The sequence below is a fragment of the Pan paniscus genome, chromosome 10 (assembly GCF_029289425.2).
Source record: "Pan paniscus chromosome 10, NHGRI_mPanPan1-v2.0_pri, whole genome shotgun sequence".
Lineage (NCBI taxonomy): Eukaryota > Metazoa > Chordata > Mammalia > Primates > Hominidae > Pan > Pan paniscus.
The window spans coordinates 129237189-129256486 of record NC_073259.2 but is presented as its reverse complement, the minus strand read 5'-3'; the positions used below and the strand labels follow the sequence as shown (position 1 = coordinate 129256486).

The following is a 19298-nucleotide window of genomic DNA, read 5'->3' as shown; positions in this document are numbered from 1 at the left end:
AACACGAGTGTTTTTCGTACACTGGAATGGGTTGAGCCCCCAAATAAGATATGTTCAAGTATCTAATCCCTAGTGGCTGTGATATGACCTTATTTGGAAATACAGTGTTTGCAGATATAATTAAGTTAAACATCTCAAGATGAGATTATCCTGGATTTAGGGTAAGCCCCAAATCCAATGACTAGTATCTTTATAAGATAAAGGAGAGATCAAATCGCTTGAGCCCGGGAGGCAGAGTTTGCAGTGAGCCGAAATTATGCCATTGCACTTCAGTCTAGGAGACTGGAGTGAAACCCTGCCTCAAAAAAAAAAAAAAAAAAAAAAGAGATTGAAGACATAGAGACACAGTGGAGAAGGCCATGTGAGGATGGAGGCAGAGATTTGTGTGATGCTGCTATAAAGTTATGGAATGCCTGGAGCCACCAGACGCTGGAAGAGGCAAGAGAGGACCCTCCCGTAGAGCATCAGAGCGAGTGTGGCCCTGCTGACATCTTGATTCCAAACTTCTGGCTTCCAGAACTATAAGAAGATTAATTTCTGTTGTTTTAAGCCACCACATTTGTGGAAATTAGTCATAACAGCCACAGGAAATTAACACAGACACATACTCCTGCTGGGCCTGAGAAGCGCGTCGTGGATTCTGGGTGGCCTGATCCACTTCACACAGGTCGTGCATAAGCGGAATCACCTATTCACTGAATAAGGACATTTCGCCACAGGTCATTTTCTAAACGACAGAATTCTGTAATGTGATCAACTTCTTCAACTTCCTATGTTTTAGAAAGTTATATTTTCTGAAATACCTCCTATAACCTGTAATTTCCATCTCTTTTGTGTGTCTGCTGGAAAATAACTTGTCCACTTACTCATCAGACCTCAACAATTTATTTATTTATTTATTTAAGTTTTTTTTTGAGACAGAGCTTTGCTCTGTCGCCCAGGCTGGAGCAAAGTGGCATGACCCCGGCTCACTGCAGCCTCCACCTTCCGGGTTCAAGCAATTCTCCCTGCCTCAGCCTCCCAGTAGCTGTATTACAGGCACCTGTCACCACGTCCAGCTAATTTTTGTATTTTTAGGAGAGACAGGGTTTCACCATGTTGGCCAGGGTGGTCTCGAACTCCTGACCTCAGGTGATCCTCCTGCTTCGGCCTCCCAAAGTGTTGGGATTACAGGCATAAGCCACTGCTCCCGGCCCTCAACAATTTATTTTTGGCCAAAGATTTCTTCTGGTGCTCATTCCAGACAACAAATGCTCTACCACTTTGTTCTAAAAGAATATTAACATCATAACTGGCTGAGGCCTTCAGAGGGCTCAGGTCTCTCCAGGAGCTGATCTTCTTGTGCTCAACTCAGTCACTGGAAGGACATTTGCTGACACCTGATTGGTACACTGCCCCGCATGCTTCTGCTGACAGCTCAAAAAACACCCTGGAAGGGCAGTCAGTCAGGGGACCATTCATCCTGTCCTCTCTTCTTAATGGCCATAAGCCTATTCAGCACAGCGGCAGGGGATGATCAAAAAGTTATCACAATTAGGAGCTGGTTCCATTGCCTTGGATGAAATTCCATTGATCCAGAGGAAGCAAAAAGCATCAGCCCGCCTTTGAGTCAAGGGTTTCAAACTCAAATGTCTACAGGGGCTAGGCAGATGACAGAAATGAGTGATGCGGGCCAGGTATAAGCACTAAGGAGTGGCGGGGACAGTGTTGAACCAGAAAGCCCAGCCCCTTTCTAAATAGGACCACTGATACTCAGCTCCAGCCAGTGGCCACCATGTAAGGGTCTCACTCTGTCACCCAGGCTGGAGTGCAGTGGCACAACCACAGTTCACTGCAGCCTCAACCTCCCAGGTTCAAGCAATCCTCCTGCCTCAGCCTCCTGAGTAGCTGGGACTAGAGGTGCATGCCCCCACACCTGGCTGATGTTTTAAAAATTATTATTTGTAGAGATGGGGTCTCCCTATGTTGCCCAGGCTAGCCTCAAACCCCCGGATTCAAGTGATCCTCCCACCTTGGCCTCCCAAAGTGCTGGGATTACAGGCATGAGCCACCGCACCTGGCCTGTCTCAAGTTTTAAAACATCATGCAGGCCAAAAAACAAAAAAACAGAAACAGAAACACATTTAAGGGGCTGCCTGCCAGTTTATGAAGCTGCTTTGAGTAATATATAAGGAATACTCCATAACACACAGCACATGCAGAACTTTGCATAAGAGCTTTTCTACTGAAGACAGTATTTCAAAGCCCACGAGGAGAACTCCCACCCAAGTTACTTCAGATAATAGGTCGGTATGAAAGGAATGATACAGTAGAATGGACAGAAGGAGTAGGATCCTTAAGGTAAGAATGGGACTCACTGGAACAATAATAGATGACTTTGAAAAAGCACCAAATAAAAATCCTAGAAACGAAAATTATAGGCCAGGTGCAGTGGCTCACACCTGCAATCCTAACGCTTTAGGAGGCCAAGGCAGGCGGATTGCTTGAGCCAGGAGTTTGAGACCAGCCTGGGCAATATAGTGAGACCCTGACTCTACAAAAAAATTTTAAAAATTAGCTGGGCATGGTGGCGTGCACCTGTAGTCCTAGCTACTCAGGAAGCTGAGGTGGGAGGATCACTTGGGCCTGGGAGGCAGAGGTTGCAGTGAGCTATAATTGCACCCGGTCCACTCCAACCTGGGTGACAGAGTGAGACTCTGTCTCAGAAAAAAAAATGAAACATTATAACCATAGATATTTTTTAAAATAAAAAGCATATGATAAAATGTTCACAACCTTTGATTCAGTAAGTCTAGAAATTTATCCTAAGGAAGTAACCTGGAATTCAAAGAGAAGTTTATGTGCAAAGATGCACACTGTGGTTACTTGTAATAGAAAAACTGGAAGCAACTCAAATATTCAATCATGGAGGCGTGGGTGAGAAAATCATGAGATGGGAAGGAAGGGATGGAGTGTGAGTGTGGGGTCAGAGTGACGTGGGTTAGAATTATGCAACATGTACTATCAGCTGTGGGTCTTGGGCAAATCATCTTCCAGAAACAATATCTTCCTTCCAGGGTTGTTGGGAGATTTAGGGATGGCGACGGGGAGTGCTTGGTATATGGAAAACCCTCCTTGGGCCAGGCACAGTGGCTCATGCCTGTAATCCTAGCACTTTGGGAAGCCAAGGCGGGAAGATCACTTGAGGTCAAGAGTTCGAGACCAGACTGGCCAACACAGTGAAACCCCATCTCTACTGAATATACAAAAATTAGCTGGGTGTGGTGGCACATGCCTGTGGTCCCAGAAACTTGGGAGGTGGGAGGATCGCTTGGACCTAGGAGGCAGAGGTTGCAGTGAGCTGAGATCGTGCCACTGCACTCCAGCCTGGGCAAGCAGAGTGTGACTCCATCTAAAAAAAAGAAAAGAAAAGAAAAGAAAACACTCCCTGAATTGTAGCAGTTGTTATTTGTTCACCTACAAAATGGAATGTTATGATCATTAATGTGATGGTTACAAAGAATTCTGAGTGACTGTGGTATGAAAAACCCCGCAGAATACCACAAGATATATATATATATATATATGCTATGATCTCATAGGAGCTGTATGAAATAATTGGTACAGATGAGGAAAATTCCCCCGAGGGTTGTTATTGATTATTTCAGGGTAGGGGAATTATGGGTGATTTTGATCCCCCTCTATGCTTTTCTGTTTCCCAATAGTTTTGTTTTATAAACAGTGTGCATCCACCTGTAATCTCAGCTACTTGGGAGGCTGAGGCAGGAGAGTCGCTTGAACCTGGGAGGCGGAAGTTTGCAGTGACTGAGATGGCGCCACTGCACTTCAGCCTGGGTGACAGAGCGAGACTCCATTTCAAAAAAAAAAATAAGTAAAAAATAAAGAGTGTGCATCTTATTTTGAGATTTTTAAAAAATTATGGAAAAAATTCAGTTATCACCTAGTTCTTAGAGAAAGTCTTTTTTCATTCATCTTGTTGCCTTGGAAACCAAAATTAGTCTCACCAGTTCCTGGGAATGCGATTCAGCCACTGGGTGAGTTTGACCTGGGCCTTGGAGTTACCTGAAGTTGTAGCCAGGGTACAAGGACACGTTGGTGGTCTTGTCGTCAAGGCGACGGAAACTGTATTTGGGACGGCAGTGATGGAACCAACGGTCTAGGTTGCAGTCCCAGTAGATCTCAATGCCCATTATTCCGCCCTGAAGGATCAACAAGGGACAGTCTCTATGGCTGCTGGGTGTGAGTTACGCAACCGCCAGACATCTCCCTGCATAGCCACGATTGCTTAAGGTTTTTAGAAGAAAAATGCTGATTGAAGAACCATATGTACAGCCCCACCTAACTCGCACAAGTGTTATTGTGGCAGCCACAATCGCATCTCCTCACTCTCCCTACCCCCGTCTGGGACACATCACCGTTAAACTCATTGTCCTAAAATACAACTTTCAACAGACCACTCCTGTACCCAAACACCTTTAATGCCCCCCACACCCCCATTAAGGATCAAGTCCAAACTTATTAGACTGGAATTCAGGGCACTCTATCAAATATCTTTTCTGCTTTACCTCCTAGTACTCCCCTAGGGAAAGCTCTTTGCAGATGCGAATACATGAAGGATTTTTTTTTTTTTTTTTTGAGATGGAGTTTCGCTCTTGTCACCTAGGCTGGAGTGCAGTGGTGCGATCTCGGCTCACTGCAACCTCTGCCTCCCAGGTTCAAGCGATTCTCCTGTCTCAGCCTCCCGAGTAGCTGGGATTACAGGAGCCTGCAATCATGCCCGGCTATTTTTTTTTTTTTTTGGATTTTTAGTAAAGATGGGCTTTCACCATGTTGGCCAGGCTGGTGTTGAACTCCTGACCTCAGGTGATCCACCCACCTCAGCCTCCCAAAGTGCTGGGATTACAGGCATGAGCCACTGTGCCCAGCCTAAATGAAGGATCTTGAGATGGGAGATTATCCTGGATTATCCAGTTGGTCCTTAAATGCCCCCTCTTGTAAATGCTCTCTCTCTTTGTAAGACAGAGGCAAAGGGAGATTGGACACAGGATAGGGAGTGAAAGTGGCCACTGAGGCAAGATATTATGCTGCTGGCTTTGAAGAAATGCAAGGAATGCAGCTCCAGAAGGTGGAAAAGCTGAGGAACTGGATTCTCCCTTAAAGTCCCAGAGGGAGCACCGCCCTGGCTCAGGGAAAATCATCTCCAACTTCTGATCTCTGGCAACATAAGCAAATATGTGTTGTTTGAAGCCACTAAGCTTTGGTAACTTGCTACGGCAGCCACAGGAAAGGAATACACCAAGTAGCTCTCACTCATAAGGATTGTTTTGGGATTTGACGAGGTAGCGTAGGTAAAGTCCTTAGCACAGCGGGTGGATTTACCAAATGCTCAGTAAATGTGAGCCACATTATGAAGACCCAGTGGCCCGGCCTCTTGGCTGTTTGACATCCTCCATCCCTAGACACACAGCCCCACATCCCAGTGTACAAAGCACCACCAACCTGAATTGCCACATCTGAAAAATTATCGCCTGTTTCTCGGAAGATGTCTCCTAGTCGGAAAATGGGACACTGTGGATTCTGAGTCTTGTGGAAGGTACAAGTGATGTTTAAACCTGGCAGGATGTTTCTCCTGTGCATAATTAAAAGCAAACAAACAAACATCTCGATTGAAAACAGATCTGTCTCTTTCCCAGGAGTGAGGCAGTGTGGTAGAGAGGTTCCATGAAAGCCCCAAGTGATCCCTGCCTCCTGGGACCCCTGGGCAGTGGCCTCTCACACTGGACCAGGGTTGATCTGTGTGACCAATGGCATATGGCAGAAGTGTTGGGGTCTCCCCCCAAAGACTGTGGCTTCCATCTTGGTTGTACTCTTGGTTGCTTGCTCTGTCTCTCTTGGGTCACTTGCTCTGGGAGAAGCCAGCCACCATATACCAAGGATACTCAAGTGGTCTAGGGCGAGGTTCACGTGGTGAGGAACTGAGCTCTCCCACGAGCAACTGTGTGAGAGCTTGGAAAAGGGTTCTCTAGCCCCAGTCAAGCCTAGAAATGACTGCAGCCCTGGTTGACAGCTTGGCTACAACCTGACAGACCTTGAGCCAGAACCACGCAGCAAAGTCATTCCCAGATTCCTGACCCACAGAAACCGTGGGAGACAATAGGCGTTTGTTGTTTCAGGCTTCTGAGGTTTGGGATAATTTATTACTCAGCAGTAGATAACTAAGACAGCCAGGCAGCCTGGGCACTTACGTGGTGTAGTTGTGGCCGGGGAAGTCGATATTGTTCTTGATGAGCACAGTGAAGTTTTCGGCACTGTTCAAGAGAGCAGGCCTGGGAGAGAGACATGCAAAATGGCCATTAGTGACGGTGGGGACCGAGGGAGCCCGTGGGCCAGTGGGACCAGAGGCTTCTGGTTTCTTGGCTTGGTCTTTGGGATGCATGAAGAGAAATGGATACAGCAAACCTAGTGGGCAAAGCATTCTGAAACTCTCCACAAAGCCCCTCCAGCTCCTCCAAGAAGAATTTCTCCCTTCTTGAGATCTGATATGGTTTGGCTCTGTGTCCCCACCCAAATCTCATCTTGAATTGTAATCCCCATGTGCCAGAGGAGGGGCCTGGTGGGAGGTGACTGAATCATGGGGGCGGACTTCCTCCTTGCTGTTCTCGTGATAGTGAGTGAATTCTCACGAGATCTGATCATTTAAAAGTGTGCGGCACATCCCCCGAAACCCGCCTCCTGCTCCATCATGGTAAGATGTGTTTGCTTCCCCTTCGCCTTCTGCCATGATTGTAAGTCTCCTGAGGCTTCCTGTTAAGCCTGTGGAGCTGTGAGTCAATTAAACCTCTTTTTTTCCATAAAGTATTTGGTCTCAGGTAGTTCTTTATTTTATTTTATTTTTTTTTCTGAGATGGAGTCTCACTCTGTCACCCAGGCTGGAGTGCAGTGGTGCGATCTCGGGTCACTGCAACCTCCACCTCCCGGGTTCAAGCGACTCTCCTGCCTCAGCCTCCCGAGTAGCCGGGATTACAGGCGTGTGCCACCACACCTGGCTAATTTATGCATTTTTTAGTAGAGATGGGGTTTCACCATGTTTGCCAGGCTGGTATCGAACTCCTGACCTCAAGTGATCCGCCTGCCTCAGCCTGCCAAAGTGTTGGGATTACAGGCGTGAGCCACCGCACCTGGCTAGGTAGTTCTTTGTGTGAGAATGGACTAACACAAGACCCAGTGGCATTTACTGTGGCACCTCTCACACTGATGTAATTACACATTCAGGTATGTACAGTGGTTGAGACTTGCTCCGTATCTGGGACTTGTATTTTACCTAAAACTTAGCAAAGTCTCTTATGCGTAGTTACGTATGAAATAAATATCTAACACCTACTACGTGGTGATGGATGTGTTGAATGAATGATTAAACGAACCATCTTAGCTAATTCATATAATATATGAGAAACTGAAGTTCAGGGAGTTGCTTGCCCAGGTCACGTCAAAATCCAGCCCAGAGGCAGGCACACTGGAGATGCAGTTTATTTAATGAGTGAGTTGATGGCAGAGCTGGAACTGAAACTGCAGTCAGTCAAGGGCCGCTTGTCTTGAACAAGGACTACCTGAGTGGAGGCTGCTGTATCTCCCAGAGCTGGGTGATTCCTTCTGTGACAAAGAAATGCCCCTGACCGAGAAATGAACCTGAGTGGAGCTATTAGCGATTGAGAATCATAAGGGGTGATGCTGCTGAGCGCACCCCCCATCCCGGCATTGGGAAACCTTCGCCTGAGCCTTCTACAGGCCAGCTTGGGGCAGTTTTCTCTTTGCCCCACGATGCTGAGGGAATGATCCTGAATCACATCGGTCTAGAACTGCGCTGTCCAATATGGTAGCCACTAGACATGTGTGGCTATTTAAATTTAAATTAAATTAAAAATTCAGGCTGGGAGCGATGGCTCACACCTGTAATCCCAGCACTTTGGGAGGCCAAGGCAGGAGGATCGCTTGGGCCCAGGAGTTCAAAACCAGCTTGGGCAACATAGCAAGACTCTATCTATCTATCTATCTATCTATCTATCTATCTATCTATCTACCTGTCTATCTATCTATTATCTATCTATCTATCTATCTATCATCTATCATCTCTTTCAAAAATTCAGTAGTCGCATTTCATGTACTCAATAGCCACATGTACCTAGTAGCTGCCCTATTGGACGGCACAGATACAGAAATTTCCATCACTGCATCAAGTTCAATTGGACAGTGCTGGTCTAGAACCACCACACTTCTAGGGGTAGATTGTGTGTGTGTGTGTGTGTGTGTGTAAGCCAGGCATGCATGGGGCTTACCTTACAATAACTGTACAAGTATCATCTCATTTAATCCTTACAACAGCCCTATGAAGTTGGTGAAATTATTATTCTGCTTTTACAGGTGAGGACACTGAAACTCAGAGAGGTTAAGCCATTTTCCCAAGGACACACAGCAAAATGGTGTTAGAGCTAGGAATTGAATCCAGGTCTTTCTAACTATTCTCTGCTGAAATACATCAGCCCTTGTGGCTTCTGAGATTTAACATTGTGACTTTGTGTATTGAAGCGAAGCATCAATACAAGGGACCACCAAATCTGTATGTCATTGTAAGCATTTAATTTGAGAAAACTTCCTTTCCCTCCCCTCTTTTACCCTCACCCCTTTTCCTTTTTCCTCCCCTTCCCCTTCTCTTTCCTTGCTTCGTCCTTCCCTTCCATCTCCCTCCTTCCTTCCTATCCTTAATCACTCAGTATGGACACTGACAAGTCAGAAGGGATCCTGCTGTGGCACTACAGGAGGGGGTCTGGGGGTACCCTGGAAGATCTGGGGGAAGGAAGGGGGCCAGGGACACCCAAGGATGCTCAGGGTAGTAGCTATTTACCAGTTGGTACAGGATTGTTACAACAGTTTACCAACCACCATGGCCCTCCCAGAGATACTAGTTTGTGCCAAGCAGTGCATCCAGAGCGCAGGGGTCCCCAAGCCGGTAGGACCCAGGACTTTGCAGGGCTGTGCTGAGAGGGGAAGGCCCAAGCAGCCTCGGCAAGTCCTCATCTGGTCGCCGCTGAGGGCCACTGTGTCTGTCTCCCCATGCGACTCACCGGGGGGCCTCTTCCACTGCCTCGATGGGGCACCAGGCAGAGACTTCACAGGTCTTCTGGTTCCCTTCATACACTACACACCTTCCGGTCTGAATTCCTATAGGGGTCAAAGCATCGTAGAACCACAGATGTGAAAGAACTGCGGAGAGGACGCTCTCCAGGAGGGACATCATGAACTCAACCCGGGCGAGAGACTAGGCCGCGACCAGGCTTTCCAACCCACGCAGCTTCCGCTTCCATCAAGCCCATCCTAACCACAACGAACACAAGGCAAGGCAAACAAGCAAGACATAATAAAGATCAGAGAGAACACAGAAAGACTGTGGATTCTGCTGGCTCTTTTGTTTCTTTATAAGAAAAGGTGCCCATGAGGGGAGCGGAACAGGTGTATGCTCTCACTTAGTATAAATGGACTAGAACATGGCATCTCAAAGGGGCACAAGTCCCTCAAGGGGTACACAGCCTGCCCAGGATGTGCAAAGCCATGAAATCAGCATGGCACATCTTCCTGGAGTGCCAGGATGATTAATCAGTTTCCAAGGGAGAATTAATTAAATAGTGAGCAATGTTAAAATAACTTTTATACCAACTCAAATACACATACAGTATGGATTAGAATGCAGTAAGGGGCATATGCCTTTTTGTGTGTGTTTGCATTATAACCACTGATTTTTTTTTTTTTTTTTTACTATTTGCAGTATTTTTAAAATTGCCCTGTGCCTTTTTTTTTTTTTTTTTTAAAGGGGTCTCGCTCTGTCACCCATGCTGGAGTGCAGTGGCATGATCTTGGCTCACTGCAACCTCTGCCTTCCAGGTTCAAGTGATTCTCACGTCTCAGCCTCCTAAGTAGCTGGGATTATAAGCGTGTGCCACCATGTCTGGCTGATTTTTGTATTTTTAGTAGAGACGGGGTTTCACCATGTTTTCCAGGCTGTTCTCGAACCCCTGACCTCAAGCATCCATCTGCCTCACCCTCCCAAAGTGCTGGGATTACAGGCAGGAGCCTCTGCACTCGGTGCCCTGTGCCTTTTTAAGTTAAAATGTGAGATAAAGAAATTCTGCAGGTATCGCAATAGCACTGCTCTTAGATATAAATAAAATCAAAATCAAAATCAAAATAAAACAGTGCAAAAAATGTTTAAAAAATAAAATAAAATAAAAAACAAAAAAAATTCTGCAGGTTAATATGGGTATTGCTGCCAGGTTCCCTGGGGGTAAAAGTTCATGGTCCTCAACCTTTGAGGAAATTCAGGGGGAAAGTTTAGAATACTCAGATGATGCTATAGGCCATGTGAATTTTCTACCGATTAGAATCCTGAACCTGCTAGGTTTTTAGGAGCTTCTTCTCTCGCTGGAAAACTGGAGTCATGTTTACAGTCAGCAGCTGGTCTGCTGGGGACAGAGCCGAAGCATGGGCAGACTCGCCTATGGCTTGGTGATGGTGGAAGAGGGCAGCTGAGAGCAGAGGCTGAAGACCTGACCTGGGCATCACAAATGTCACCAAGATGCCAGACCATCCACCCCTAGGGTCTCGGGAAAAGAAACAGAAGGTACCTTTGCTCTGCGGGTCCATCCATCCCTTTTTACAACCTCGGTCAGAGGAACAGAGCGTCCTGCGGGTGGGATACTGCAGATAGAAGGATGAGAGAGTGGGGAGTAAGTGACGTGTGTTACTAAGACGTGGAGAAGTGATTCGATATCCACCAGAATGTGCACACGAATGCTTATAGCAGCACTACTCAGAATCGCCAAAAAAGTGGAAACCACGCAAGTGGCCACTGACGGATGAATGGACAAATAAAATGTGGTACATTCATACACAGCATCTTATTTAGCCATAAGAAGGATGAAGCAATGACACAGGCTACAACATGGATGGACCTCGAGAACATGATGCTGAGTGAAAGAAGACAGACACAAAAGGCCACACCATATACGATTCTATTCATAGGAAATGTCCAGAATAGGCATCTATAGAGACAGAAAGTAGACTGTGGCCAGGGACAGGGGAAGGGGAGAATGGGGAGTGACTGCTACTGGATTTGGGGTTTCCTTTGTAGGTGATGAAAATGTTCTGGGGGCTGGGCGCCGTGGCTCATCACGCCTGTAATCCCATCACTTTGGGAGGCCAAGGCGGACAGATCACCTGAGGTCAGGAGTCTGAGACCAGCCTGCTCAACATGGTGAAACCCCGTCTCTACTAAAAATACAAAAATTATCAGATGTGGTGGTGTGCGCCTGTAATCCCAGCTACTAGGGAGGCTGAGGCAGGAGAATCACTTGAACCTGGGAGGTGGAGGTTGCAGTGAGCTGAGATTGCGTCACTGCACTCCAGCCTGGGTGACAAGAGCAAAACTCCACCTAAAAAAAGAAAGAAAGGAAGGAAGGAAGAAAGAAAGAAAGAAAAAGAAAGAAAGAAAGGAAAAAGAAAGAAAGAAGGAAGAAAATATTCTGGAATTAGATGGTGGTGATGGTTGCACAACTCTGTGAATATACTAAAAACCACTGAACCGTATGTACACTTTAAAATGGTGGGGTTTATGGTATGTGAATTATATCCCAATACAAATAAATAAAAATGGGAAAAGCAGAGGTCTGGGAAGCTAGGGATCACTTTCAGGGATGCTGGCTGGGATGGAGGACAGGTGGCTTGGTCCAAGTGGCCCTGTGGCTGAAAGGACTGAGCAGGGCAAACAGGTGCGGAGACTCAGCAGGACACATGGAACTGAGAGACATTGGCCAGGACACTCGCCTGGCCCAAGAAAATGAGACCAGCTGGGTCTCAGGGCTGAAGGACAGAACACGGAAGAGAGAAATGAGCTGCCCTGGTTTATGCATATTTCTCTTCCTGTTTTCTAGGGAGCAGGCTTCATGGCCAGTCTTGGGGAAGCCAGAACATGACATAGGTGTGAAAATAGCCTCTGCTCTTTGTCATCTGTGCAATTTGTGGCTTCTACAGTGATTCAGGTCAAGGACCTAGGTCTTGGACCCAGGTATATCTGGTTCAGCAGTAGCTGCACCATTTTCTAGCTGAGAGACCTTGGCCAGCTCACTCACTTCTCTGAGCCTCAGTTTCATCATCTGTTCATCTGTAAAAGCAGGGTGAACAGATTTGTCTTTTTTTTTTTTTTTTTTTTTTTTGGAGACAGAGTCTTGCTCTGTCGACCAGGCTAGAGTGCAATGGTGTGATCTTGGCTCACTGTAACCTCCACCTCCTGAGTTCAGGCAATTCTCCTGCCTCAGCCTCCTGAGTAGCTGGGATTACAGGCACGCACCACCACGCCTGGCTAATTTTTGTATTTTTAGTAGAGACGGTGCTTCCCTATCTTGGCCAGGCTGGTCTTGAACTCCTGACCTCATGATCTGCCTGCCTCGACCTCCCAAAGTGCTGGGATTATAGGCGTGAGCCATCATGCCTAGCCAACAAATTGTCTTGCCTGGTTGTTGTGAAGATTAAATGAGTTATGAAAAGAAAGGGTTTAGCACATAGTACATGCTCAATGAATGTTTCTTGTAGTTTTCAAACTCTCTCATGATCTCTTTATTTCCCAGGCTGCCTTGTCACATGGCATGCCGTTGGTCTCCTCCCCTTGTGACTCCCCAGATTAGATTATGAACCCTTTGAATACAGAGCCAAGGTCATATCTTTGCAGCCCAAGTGCCTGGCAAATAGTAGGTCTTGATAGTCATGGAAGGAATGAATGTGTGATCATTCACTGTGGCTCATGGAAAGTTACATTTTCATTATCAACTGGAGATGAATCTCAGGAAAGAAGAGAAATCGGTTTTATTTTGCTCTCCAAAAGGAATTCTAATTTTTTTTTTTAAAAAAACGGCATTAGTTTTGTTTTAATCTCTTTTGTGATTGTTGCATGGATTACAGATGGCCACAAATTCTTGGTCACTTTCTCCATTGAGAGGTGGGGTGTTTCCCCTACTTTCTGAAGCTGAGCCTGTGCTGTGACGGCAAAACCAATAGAAGCAGCAGAAGGAATGCTGTTGCCAGTTCCAGGCCTAAGCCTTAAGAAGGCCTGGAAGCTTCTATTTTTTTGTTTTGTTTTGAGGAACCTGAGCCACTATTAGAAAGTTTGACTACCCTGCTGGAGAGACAATGCGGACAGACCTTGAAGAGAGGGTAACTCTTAGGGGTTCCCAGAGAGGAAGAGATGTCTAGCTATCCCTGGGTGCCAATTGAGGCTCCAAGGGATGCCAACCCCAGCTGCCATCTGACTGCAGCTCCTTGAGACATCCCTAGTGAGACCAGCAGAAGAACCACCCAGCTGAACTCAGTCAACCACTGAACTGTGAGAGTTAATAAAATGCTTGTGTTAAGCCCACCATGATCAGGGTAGTTTGTTTTGCAGCCACAGATAACTGGAGCAAATATCTATTCATGTTGGTGTGTAACTGGAACTTGGTCATATTTACCGAGACAACCCGAGATAGAGGGGTGTTGATGGGCAGAGAGGAGGCAAATGCCCAATTAGACCAGCCCAAACCAGCCTGGAGCATAAGTTAAAATCCCAAAGAGTCACATGTGCTCTCTGGGCTGGAAGTGCTTCCATGGAACCTGTTGGGTTCCAGTCACTCTGAGTGACATCCTATCTGAGGAGTAACATGTCATTTGAATCATAACAACTGACATTCATTGAGTGCTTGTAATGTACCATGCCTTGTTTTAAGTGTGTCACAGGTATTCACTCATTTGTTTCAATGATCCGAACAGCTAGGTTTTGTTCTCAGCCCCATTTTACAGATGCACACAACTTGGCACAGAGAGGTGAAGAGTCACCTGCCTGAGGTCACAGAGTTAAGAAGTTTAAGTTTTGAACCTTTAGCGGTCTAGCTTCTGAGCCCAGGCTCTTAATCTCTGGGCTATTCTAACTCTTTTTCTTCCAAGTCTCAATAAGTCCAAAAGTGTCTTTATGTGTACATGGAGGTAGAGTGTGGTGTAGAGATGACCAAAGGATGGGACAAAAGGGAAACAGGCCCCCAAACTGGATTGGAGACGGAACACTGCTGGGAAGGGAGACAGAAGGGAGGGCTTGGCTGGCCTGGCTGTCAGAGATTTCATCTGAGCAGCAGGGACAGTTAAGAGGTGATGAGGACAAAACAAATGTAGAAAGCTCTCCTTTTAGAGGGAGTATTATCAAGGTAGACACCAAGGGAATGTTATCTTGGTTCTGAATTTGGGTACAAATGATGGCAAAGACTGTACTCAAAGACAGCACTTTTGCCCAGAGGTCCTGGACACTCAGGAAGCTAGACCTTGTTGCCAGAGTGGGCCCATGAGCAAAACTCCACCGGCAGGGCTGGTCCTGCTCATCAGTGGAGGATGTGGCTGGGTATCACCAGCGCTGCTGCAACGGTCAGTGTTGGAAATGGTCCCTGGTACAGCACAGTTATGTTACCTGAGAGGGGAGGCTGGGAGGTTGGGAGTTACAGGTAATGCCTAGCAGTAACACGCTGGTATAGATAAACTTAGAAGAAAAGCTGGTTTAAGAGCAGAGAGCGGGATGGTGAGGTAAAGAATAGGACAAATACAGTTTTTGTTTTGTTTTGTTTTTAGAGACGAGGTCTCACTATGTTGTCCAGGCTGGTCTTGAACTCCTGGGCTCCAGTGATCCTCCTGCCTTGGCCTCCCAAAGTGCTGAGATTATAGGTGTGAGCCACCGTGCCTAGCCCAGAATAAAACAAATATGATTTGATAGGGAAGAAGCTCTTCCAGAAAGAGGCGGCTCTTTGGAGAGGGCAAAGCCAAGTTGGGAAAGATTGTCTGGGGTGGTGGCAGGGAGTCATGGGGGCACATGCACGTGATGGAGAGGCTGAGACTCTAAGAAGTGGATGAATGAGCAAGAGAGCTGTGTGCCAGGGTTTTCCAAGACCAGCCCTGCAGACAGTTCACTGTGAACCATGGTAGGAGAAGCTGTGAGTGAGGACACTCAGGTCCTAACCCTGGCTCTGCCTGCAGCAAGCTGTGTGACCCTGGGGGATGTCACAACATCTCTGAATCTGTGTTCTGGTTTGTAAAATGCCATTTTTCTCCTAAAGTCATTGTGAGCCTCAAGTCAAATGTGAAATGTTGTGCAAATGCCAAGAATCACCATTGTCATAAGCTGCGAAGAGAGCCAGAGATAGAAAGAGCAGGGTTGCCGTCTGCACAGGTCCCTAGTGCTAGAACCAGAGACCGAGGCAGGCAGACAAAGATCTGGTGGCCATGGAGAGACACTGCCATGTGTTCTCTCCCTTCCTCCACTCAGCCCAGCCCTACCCCACAAAAGAGGCAGGTGCTCAGTAGATATTTGTGGGCTCAAATACACCCCAGGGTCCTCATTTCTGCTTCTTCCGACTTGCACCTCCCCCAGGAACTCTTACGACCTGACCCACCACTCCAGGTCCCCTCCTTACCTCGGGACACAACCGCTGCTCTTGGCCTTCTGTTTTGAGAAAGTTTGTCATCACGAAGAAAGAGTTCCCCTGTGGAGAAGGAGAGGCTAAGAAAATGCAAGGCCTTTGAAAAGAGAACTACTTAATTATAATAATCCAGCTTGCTGGGCGACCCTCTCCACTTTTCTAAGCTTCTAGAAATCAGGATCTGTGGGCAACTTGGAATATGCCAAGGGCTTAATATCAAAGCTGGATGAGCAGCCCTGCTGAGCTGAGGGAGAGTGAAGGAGCATTTGAATGGGTTGAAGAGTCATTTACCAATGCAGTCTCAAAAGCAGCCTTTTCATGTTTTTGTTTTTGTTTTACACAGTAAAATCTCATTAAATTGAAACTCAGGAGACCTGGGGAGGCAAGGGTAGAGGAGCAGCCTTCATCACAACACTGTTCAGATTTTCCCGGACTTTAATGAAAGGGCACTAGGGCATCCCACCACCTGAGCAATCACAGGATTTTAATGACCCACTGTTAGAAACAAACAGCAGCTTGGGCTTCATGGGTCTTTGCAAAGCATTTTAGCTCCCCAAGCCGCAAATGTGCCCCTTTGTCCCTCTCGCCCCCTTATCTGTTTTTTGGACTCCTCAACCCTACTTTAATTTCTCTTTTTTGGCAATTCTGCTTTCATTTTCCCTGCTTGCAAATCTAGAAGTCACACGCCTTCTCTCAGTGACCGATGCCTTTCTTCTTTTTGTCATTTACATCCTTTCTTTGTGGAAAAATGTACCCAAGAATGGTCTCCTGGAGTCGTTTTTGTTGATGAAATGCTACACAATCTAGAAGGGCTGGTACTCTTTGGTAGAAAGTTCTCTGTCCTTCTGAATCTCGGCAGACCTTGCTGGCTTGGTGGCTGTGCGTCTAAAAAGAATGCGGGTAAATCAAGCGCGAGTGAATCAAATCCTGTTTTCAATGCACCAGGACACGAGGCTATTTTGAGAAACCCTGTAGGACTTGATAAAGCAAAGAATCATCTCCTGGATCTCACCCAGTTTTGCAATTTTTAGGTTTTCTCAGTTGGGATGTTCACAGAGCTTTTAAAATAGGACCAGCGTTTTTTCTGGAGTGAGGCTGTAGATCCTAGGGGAAGGGAGCTAGGCCCTGGCGACAGTGACCAGCGACAAGCCTGGGAGAATGCTACGAGGTGCTCACCTGCAAAGGGAAGGTGTAGTCTGCGGTGTCAAAGACACTGTGCACCAACTTCTTCACTCCGTTCTCCACGATCTCCTCTTTCACCTCTGCTATCCCCTTCACCTTGGTGTGCACAGAACTGATGACAGGCTCTTTCCGCTGGTACAGCTTGTCACTCACCAGAGCAAAGCTAAATGGCAGACATGGGAAAGCATCAACGGGAGGCATAGCACAGCGGGTTGGGATGCAGGCATTGGAGGATGCAGGCACTTCTGTTCCAATCCTAGCTCTGCTGCGTGACTTGCTTCCGTGTGACTTGTTTTCCCTCTCTGGATAATGGGAAGAATAGTCATACCTGCCTCATGGATTGTGAGGATGAAATGAGAGATGTCTGCAGACTCCTTTGCCCAGTATCTGGCACATAGCTAGCACTTGCTACAGGAAAGCTACTGCCCCCAATCCTATTCTTTAATATTCCCTAACATGGACCCTCATAGATAGGACAGCTTCTCAAGTCATAAAGTCTCGCCCCGGTGGGTTCGCCAGCTTTGTCTGGAGGCTCAGTAACACATCAGCACCTTCCAGTCTAAGGCTGTATCTGGTGCATTTTCAGAAACACCCACCTGCTTTATCAATAACATTGAAAATGGCAGCTACTCTCTCTCTCTCTTTTTTTTTTTTTTGAAACAGAGTTTTGCTCTTGTTGCCCAGACTGGAGTGCAATGGTGCGATCTTGGCTCACTGCAACTTCCACCTCCCAGGTTCAAGTGATTCTCCTGCCTCAGCCTCCCAAGTAGCTGGGATTACAGGTGTGAGCCACTGCGCCCAGCCTCTCTTTTTTTTTTATTCCAGAGAAAGGGCCTTGCTCTGTTGCCCAGGCTGGAGGGCAGTGGCGTGATCGTAGCTCACTGCAGCCTCCAACTCCTGAGCTCAAGTTGATCCTCCCACCTCAGCCTCCTGAGTAGCTGGAACTACAGGCATGTATCACCATGCTCAGCTAGTTTTTATTATTTTTTATAGAGACGGGAGTCTCTTTATGTTGCCCAGGCTGGTCTCAAACCCTTGGCCTCAAGCAATCCTCCTGCCAACATGTTGAGCCTCCCAACATGTTGTGGTTACAGGTGTGGGCCACCACACCAGGCTGCAGGAGTTACTCTTTATTGAGCACTTCATATGTGCCAAGTACTCTGCATGCACCATCTCCTTTAATCGTCACAACAGCAGGAGATAGTTACCAGGATTATCGGCATGCGCCACCGCACCCAGCCGAAAGAGTTTGTTTTATTATGTTTTTTTGAGATGGAGTCTTGCTCTGTAGCCCGGGCTGGAGTGCAGTGACTCCATCTCAGCTCACTGCAACTTCTGCCTGCCGGGTTCAAGTGATTCTCCTGCCTCAGCCTTCCGAGTAGCTGGGATTACAGGTGCGTACCACCACACTTTGCTAATTTTTGTATTTTTAGTAGAGACAAGGTTTCGCCATGTTGGTCAGGCTGGTCTTGAATGCCCAACCTCAAGGGATCCACCCACCTTGGCCTCCCAAAGTGCTGGGATTACAGGTGTGAGCCACCACACCCAGCCCTAAAGGGTTTGTTTTAAATGCTTTATTTACTCATTCAGACTTTATTTATTTAGTCCCGTCTATCTGCTCAGCTGCTGAGTGATATTAGCAAGTCTAAGATGATGGCTGCCCTCTATGAGCTGACCTTGGGAAGCTGAGACAGAGTGGGCCAAGACTCAGTCCCAGCTGTTCTCCACCTTGGCTGTGTAATCACCCAGGGAGCTTTCAAGTCCCCAGTCCCATCCCTGGAGACTAGGATTCCACGGGTCGGGGGAGTTATCCAGATACCCACATAATTTTTTAAAGTTCCCAAGTGATTCTAATGCATAGCCAGGGCTGAGAACCAGTAGTAGGCTCCTGAAAAGATAGCTCAGATTTGACAATAGCAAGTACATTTGAAGAAGAACATTCCCCATGGCCCAGCAATAAAACTCTTACATTTGTGCCCTAGAGAAGCTCTTGTACATGTGCCGGAGTTGCTATGGACAAGAATGTTTCTGCAGCATTGCTTGTAAGAGGGAAAGCAGGAAATAACCTACATGTACTCAAACAACGAATGGATAAATAAATTGTTGGATTCATACAATGAGATGCTTTGAGCCAGGCACAGTGGCTCACGCCTGTAATCCCAGAACTTTGGGAGGCCAAGGCGGATGGATCACCTGAGGTCAGGAGTTTGAGGCCATCCTGGCCAATATGGTGAAACCTCATCTCTACTAAAAATAAAAATTAACTGGGTATGGTGGCGTGAGCCTGTAATCCCACCTACTCGGGAGGCTGAGGCAGGAGAATCGCTTGAACCTGGGAGACGGAGGTTGTGGTGAGCTGAGATCGCGCCACTGCACTCCAGCCTGGGCAACAAGAGCAAAGCTCCATCTCAAAAAACAAAACAAAACAAAACAAAACAAAAAACAAAGAACAAAAATTAGCTGTGTGTGGTGGCACTTGCCTGTAGTCCCAGCTACTCTGGAGGCCACAGTGGGAGGATTGCTTGGGCCCGGGAGGTCAAGGCTATAGTAAGCTGTGATTGCACCCCTGTACTCCAGCCTGGG

At 47.0% G+C, this 19298-nt stretch overlaps 1 protein-coding gene and 1 long non-coding RNA gene across 2 annotated transcripts in view; one reads left to right on the top strand and one right to left on the bottom strand.

The window, feature by feature from the left end:
* LOC117975228 (uncharacterized) overlaps window positions 1-10667 on the top strand; it is a 47740-nt gene extending 37073 nt beyond the window's left edge. Inside the window, exon 3 of the long non-coding RNA XR_004665477.2 lies at window positions 9223-10667. This is a non-coding gene — a long non-coding RNA (uncharacterized LOC117975228). The remainder of the gene's footprint in view (window positions 1-9222) is intronic.
* Window positions 1-19298, bottom strand: part of P2RX7 (purinergic receptor P2X 7) — a 54275-nt gene that overhangs the window by 16316 nt on the left and 18661 nt on the right. The window contains exons 2-8 of the mRNA XM_003832369.5: window positions 16710-16878; window positions 15528-15596; window positions 10674-10746; window positions 9120-9216; window positions 6246-6326; window positions 5500-5629; window positions 4063-4199 (exon numbers count right to left, since the gene is read on the bottom strand). Coding sequence (XP_003832417.1) covers window positions 4063-4199; window positions 5500-5629; window positions 6246-6326; window positions 9120-9216; window positions 10674-10746; window positions 15528-15596; window positions 16710-16878 — 756 coding nt within the window. The remainder of the gene's footprint in view (window positions 1-4062; window positions 4200-5499; window positions 5630-6245; window positions 6327-9119; window positions 9217-10673; window positions 10747-15527; window positions 15597-16709; window positions 16879-19298) is intronic.